The following is a 6543-nucleotide window of genomic DNA, read 5'->3' as shown; positions in this document are numbered from 1 at the left end:
AGAAGAGATTACAGTTATCTTCAATCATAAGACAGATGTAACCATTTTCTGAATCTATACTAGAAAGCATTGCCCTAAAATACATGAAAGAGGATTTCAGAGGCGATGAATCGAGAAGGGCTTGGCTTTTTACTACAGTTTTAACTTTACTCTTTAGGTAGAGAAATCACAGTGAGTATAAAAAGGGAAAGTCACAGGCTCAAAGAACAAATTTTTTTTCACTCTCTTATGAGAAGTCTTCAGTCTACATTTTGGATATGTTGCTTTGAACTTGTTACTTGATAACAGCAAATAGGTAAAGGCTGAAACAAAGATGATGACACAGCCCTTTTAAAAAATATTAAAAAATATATATACATTGTAAAAGTTAACTCAAAATGGATCATGGGCTTAAATTTAACATATAAAACTGTGCAACTCTTAAAAAAGACATAAGATAAAAACTTCAGGCTTGCAGCTAAGTAAATCTTAGATTTGACACTGAAAGCATGATACACTCACACACATATGCACACACCAAACTGAATCAAAATTAAAAACCTTTCCTCTGTAAAAGACCCTGTGAAAATATGAAAAGATAAGTTACAGAACTGGGGGTGAAAGTGAAAGTCGCTCAGTCATGTCTGACTCTTTGCAACCCCTTGGACTACACAGTCCATGGAATTCTCCAGGCCAGAATACTGGAGTGGGTAGCCTTTCCCTTCTCCAGTAGGTCTTCCCAACCCAGGGATCGAACCTAGGTCTCCGGCATTGCGGGTGGATTCTTTACCAACTGAGCTAGGAGGGAAGAAAATGGGGAATGGATTCGAACAGGTGTTTCACCAAAGAGGGGATGTACAGATTGCAGATCAGCACCTGAAAGATGGTCAACAATATTAGCCATCAGAGAAATGCAAATTAAAGCCACAGTGAAATATCACTACACAAATCTCAGTGGGGCTAAAATAAAAAATAGTGATAACACTAAATTCTGGCAAATATGTGGGAAAAACTCAATCATTCACAAATTGCTGATGAAGATATAAAATGATATGGGCATTCTGGAAAATAGCTTGAGAGTTTCTCATGAAACTAAACATGCAGTCACACATTTGGACACTTATTCTAAATAAATAAAAGATTTTATTCACATAAAAACTTGTGCCTAAATATTCATAACAGCTTTATTCACAGCAGCCGAAATGTGGAATCAACCCAGTGTCCCTCAGGGGTTACTGGCTAAGCAAACTCTGGCGCATCTATACCATGGAATACTATTCAGAAATACGAAGACCAACAAGTTGGACACATACAGTAACTTGGATAGATCTCATGATTTTACTACTTATGCTAAGTGAAAAAAATCTCATTGGTTACTTCTATATAATTCCATTTCTAGGACATTGTTGTTGTTTAGTTGATAAGTCATGCCTGACTCTTTGCAATCCCATGGACTCCCGCCGGGCTCCTCTCTCCAAGAGATTTCCCAGGCAAGAATACTGGAGTGGGTTGCCATTTCCTTCTCCAGAGGCTCTTCCTGACCCAAGGAGTAAGCTTGCATTTCCTGCATTGGCAGGCAGATTCTTTTACCATTGAGCCACCAGGGAAGCCACTCTATGACATTACTAAGCAACAAAATTGTACAGATGAAGAACAGGTTAGTGATTGTCTGGGGTTAATGATTAGGGAAGGGGGTCAGTGTGGCTACAAAGGTGTGCATGGCCTAGGGAAACCTTGTTATGATGAAACAGTTGTGCATCTTGATTGTGGTGATGAACCTATACATGTGATATACATGAATACAGGAATCTGTAGGTGTGTAACATTGAATAGAGTGACACACAAGCACACACACACACACACACATGACTACATGCAAAACTGGGGAAATCTAAAATTGAAACCTGTGGATTTTACTAATGTTAATCTCCTGGTGTAGACACCATGGAGGAGACCAGGTAAAGAGTACACAGAGCCTCCTTGTACATTTTTGGAAACTTCCATGAATCTATAGTGATTTCAAATTAAAAGTATTTTAAAAATGACATGCAATTTTCATAAAGTTCGCAACTGTAAATCATCTCTTGAGCTTCGTTACACATCCCTCATCCAGCTCCTGGATTCATTTAGTGTCTATTCTACAAAGAGCTCCTGCATTTATCTTGCAGTTATCTTTCTTATCTTCTTTCTGAGATACACATCCAAAAGCAAAGAAAAGCTGCCTTCTAAATATGATTGTAAGAGAGCTTGCTAAGTGTGGTTAAAATGAATTAAATCAAAGGATGCTACAATGGATATAAGTTAGTTCAGTGACTTTTAAATCACTGAGAAATTACCAAATTTTCAAATAAAAAGTCTAAGAACAACAAACTCCAAACACTGTTAGTGTAAGAACTTCTGTGCTGCTTATTCTTTCTTGTCACTGAGTGGGTAAAGGATAAGGTGACATCAAAACAGTGCAGCTGAAAGCTGATGCTCTTTTTCCACATTGAAGCTAATGGGGTTAGGGCAGAATGTGCCATTGAGACAAGTCTTAAGAAAGCTCCTAAAAATGGTGGTCAACTCCACAACAGAGACACACGTTCAGTGACAAAATCCAACGGGGTGTCATAGAACCAGGCACATTGAGCAATGCTAGTTTTGCTGTACTTATCTTCTGCTACCCACTCTGCCCTGTGACTTTCTGACCTGTCTGATGTCTATATTGGAGAGCTCTTCTTTCCTTCTGCATGGTAGCCCGTTCTGTCCTCCTAAGATCTATTGAGTTCTTGACCCTGAGTTTTAGTTATGCTTGGTCCCTGAAGCCAGGCATAAAATTATTTGAAGAAATGGATTTCTTAATTTATATTCCCAATTCTCTGTCAAAGAGGTTTCCAGTCAGATGTACAACTATTGTATCCCTCTGCTTCTCTCAGCACTCTAGTCTTTTTAAGGTCTCACCTGCTGAGATTCTTGTGTACCGTAGAGGGAAACACAATCCATTACACCAATGCCACTGCTACTGAGTCCCTTCAGTCGTGTCCGACTCTGTGCGACCCCATGGACTGTAGCCTGCCAAGCTCCTCTGTCCATGGGATTCTCCAGGCAAGAATATGGGAGTGGTCTGCCATGCCCTCCTCCAGGGGACCTTCCCGACCCAGGGACTGAACCCATGTCTCTGGCACCTCTTGCACTGGCAGATGGGTTCTTTACCAGTAGTGCCACCTGGTAAGCCCCATTACAGTGATGCTTGGGCTCAACTCCTATAACCCTTGGTAGCAGTTTAGCTTTAAAGTACATTCAAGGAACAATGACATGATTAAAATTGCAGGCAGAGAAGGCTTTTCTGATTACTGTGTTAGACCTCCTATGTACTGTGGCCACTAACATAAAAGATGTCCTTCCCTGAATATTTGTCTTTGTGGGTGGCATAGTTGGTCCTGTGAGATGTTTGTGTTTGTGGCCACCAGGTGGCAGTGATTCCATTCTTTTCATTTTTCCAGTGCCTTAAAAGTCAAAAGCACGACAGCTACTAGAGGATTTGCTCGTGACTGGCTGAGCCCGGAACAGCAAGGCTCTCCTGTGCATTAGAGAAGAACTAAGACACAGGAGCAGCTCTTCAGGGGAGAAGACTTGGAATCATTAAGATTGCATCAAGAGTGAGATGGCAGGATGGAGAACATGCTGGAATGTGCATTCATAGTCTTGTGGCTTCAGCTTGGATATAAGTTGCAGGTTAAGAGATGAGACCCTATGGGCACATTTTCCCAAAGATGGGGAGGAGAGAGAGAGGAGTTTAGACACTGCTTATCCCAAGCTTTGTGTTGGAATTTTTAAGTACTGCTGAACTGAAAGCTTTGTATTGTTTCTGATTTTGTTTTCCTGAACAGGGTTGAGTGGTGAAGACCAAGTGGAGCAGAGTCCTCAGACCCTGAGAATCCAGGAGGGGGACAGTCTCAGTCTCAACTGCAGCTACAGCAGTTTTAGAGGGCTACAGTGGTACAGACAAGATCCCGGGAAGGGCCCTGAACTCCTCTTCCTTCTTTACTCAGTTGGGGATGAAAAGCAGAAAGAAAGACTGAGAGCCACCTTGTTAAAGAAAGGAAGTTCTCTGCACATCGAAGCCCCAAAACCTGAAGACTCAGCCACTTACCTCTGCGCTGTGCAGACACAATGCTCCCCAGGCACCTGCAGACTGTACCCAAACCCTGAAGCTGGGGTTCTAGAATAAGGGCGTCTTTGCTGTTTTCCTTCCTCCTGAGCACCCAGAGCCTCTTCCCAAGTGGTCCTCTGGAGAACAAAGTCTTGTGAAGCAGCCAGACAGCAGAGATTACTGGGCACTCTGTCCAGGATCCTAGACAGTGCCCCCTGTGTGTCCATGGATCAGTCTGCTCTTTTAAACAGCCCAGAGCTTCCCTCGTATAGATTCAAAAGGGATAGTGGTGGTATGGAGTCTTGGTTTCCAGTCTTGGGCCCCTTGAAAAGACGCCACAGGAATGTACCTTCTTCCCTGAAATAATTTTTTTTTGCATTCTCTTATGATAATCTGGCCACATGTGTGTAAGAGAATCTTCCCATTTTAATATATTCTTGAAGGTCATATCTCCACCAGCCCTATTACTACATTTGTCTTCTCCTTAATAATCAAATTAGCTGACTGTATAGACTTACTGTCTCCATTTCTTCAAGTCCAGTCCTCCCCTCCTTGAACTTGACTTCTGTGAGCATTACTCTCAGAGATGCTCTCACTTAAACCAGTGGCTTTGGTGGTGATAAAGCCAATGATTATTTTTCAACCTTGTCTCATCTGAGATTCTCACTTTCTCATCCTTTTTAAAAATAAAATTTCTTTTTGTTTAATCAAAATAATACTCTCATTTATTTACAAAATCAAATAGCGCTCTCTTTTTCTTCCCACTCTTCTACATAGTTTATTTTTGCCTCCTCAGGTGATGACACTGACATTTATCTCAACATTCAAAATGATTCTTGGCTTTCTCTTCTCTCTCTCTCTGTAACTAAGGTTCAGTTCAGTTCAGTTCAGTCACTCAGTTTTGTCCAACTCTTTGCAACACCATGAATCACAGCACTCCAGGCCTCCCTGTCCATCACCAACTCCCGGAGTTCACTCAAACTCATGTCTATCGAGCTGGTGATGCCATCCAGCCATCTCATCCTCTGTCGTTCCCTTTTCCTCCTGCCCCCAACCCCTCCCAGAATCAGAGTCTTTTCCAATGAGTCAACTCTTTGCATGGGGTGGCCAAAGTAGTGGAGTTTCAGCTTTAGAATCATTCCTTCCAAAGAACACCCAGGGCTGATCTCCTTTAGAATGGACTGGTTGGACGTCCTTGCAGTCCAAGTGACTCTCAAGAGTCTTCTCCAACACCACAGTTCAAAAGCATCAATTCTTTGGCGCTCAGCTTTCTTCACAATCCAACTCTTACAATACATATAATAAAGTGTACAAAACTGAAGCTTAGAACTCAATGAAATTTTACACTTGTTAATATCTACATGCATAGTATATATTATATCTGGTTTTCTTCACTCAAAATAGTATCTTTGCAATTCATTGGTGTCACTTTGCTTATGTCTTATTTGTTCTTTTTTTAATTGATGTGTAGAGTTCCTCTATATGAATATCTAACCATTTAATTATCCATCCTCCCAAAAGTAGATATTTGGGTTGTTTGGATTGATTACAGTTTTGTGCTATTGTGAAAAAAGCTGTGTGTGAGGGGAAAAGAAAAAAAAACATTTTTTTTCCTTCTTGTGTAGGGAAAAATCCAGTTCTGCTCTCTTATGTCCTTTTTTCCTATGAGTCTCCTTTAGTACTTGCACAAAACATTTCTGGTCAACAGATGTATATTTTCCCACACCAAGCAATTCTCTGCAATCCCACCCGAGTATCCTATCATTCTAGTCAGTTCTGACACTTTCTACTTGCAAAAAGCATGACAGTCACAAGCCCAAGGGATCAACTGTGCTTCTGAACAAAAGACTGTAGGTAGAAGATTCCCAAATCAAGATAAGACAAAACAAAACAAAACCCTGGGCTCAATTAATTCACTAGAGTGACTCACAGAACTAGGAGAAATATTCCACTTATTTTCACCTGTTTGTTATAAAAGGCTATGATAAAGGATACAGGTGAATATTCAGATGGCAGAGGCGTGTAGGGTCAGGTTTGTGAGTGGAACTGTAGAGCTTCCATGTCCTCTCCAGGGACCACTTGCCTAGCACCTCTGTGTGTTCACCGACTGAAAGCTCTTCAGTAGGTCTGGGGTTTGGGCAGTGGTCCTACGAGATGACTCCCCAGCCCACTTGGCTTTCTGCATTTCATTTTAACTGCACCCCACAAAGGATGTAGCAAGTCCTACTTAACTGGCTAAGATCACCTATAACATGTTGAATAGAATTCTTATTCCCAAACTCAGAGGTAAAGCATTCACTATTTCACTGTGACTATTAATTATAGTGTTTTTGATAAATATTCTTTATTTATTTAAATTGATTTTTAAATGTGAAACCAACTTTCACTTCTAGAGTTAAGTGCTCTTAGGAATGTTGTTTTGTCCATTTTAC

At 40.9% G+C, this 6543-nt stretch overlaps 1 gene segment (V, D, J or C); it reads left to right on the top strand.

The window, feature by feature from the left end:
• Positions 1 to 3488: 3488 nt before the first annotated feature.
• On the top strand, positions 3489 to 4746 carry LOC104981042. The segment is given in 2 exon segments: positions 3489 to 3682; positions 3849 to 4746. Coding segments are annotated over 2 exon segments (393 nt in total).
• Positions 4747 to 6543: the final 1797 nt, after the last annotated feature.

This window comes from Bison bison, unplaced genomic scaffold (genome assembly GCF_000754665.1).
Source record: "Bison bison bison isolate TAMUID 2011002044 unplaced genomic scaffold, Bison_UMD1.0 scf7180017864515, whole genome shotgun sequence".
In the NCBI taxonomy this organism is placed as follows: Eukaryota; Metazoa; Chordata; class Mammalia; order Artiodactyla; family Bovidae; genus Bison; species Bison bison.
The sequence above is the reverse complement of the archived record's forward strand: the minus strand, read 5'-3'. Positions and strand labels throughout refer to the sequence as shown.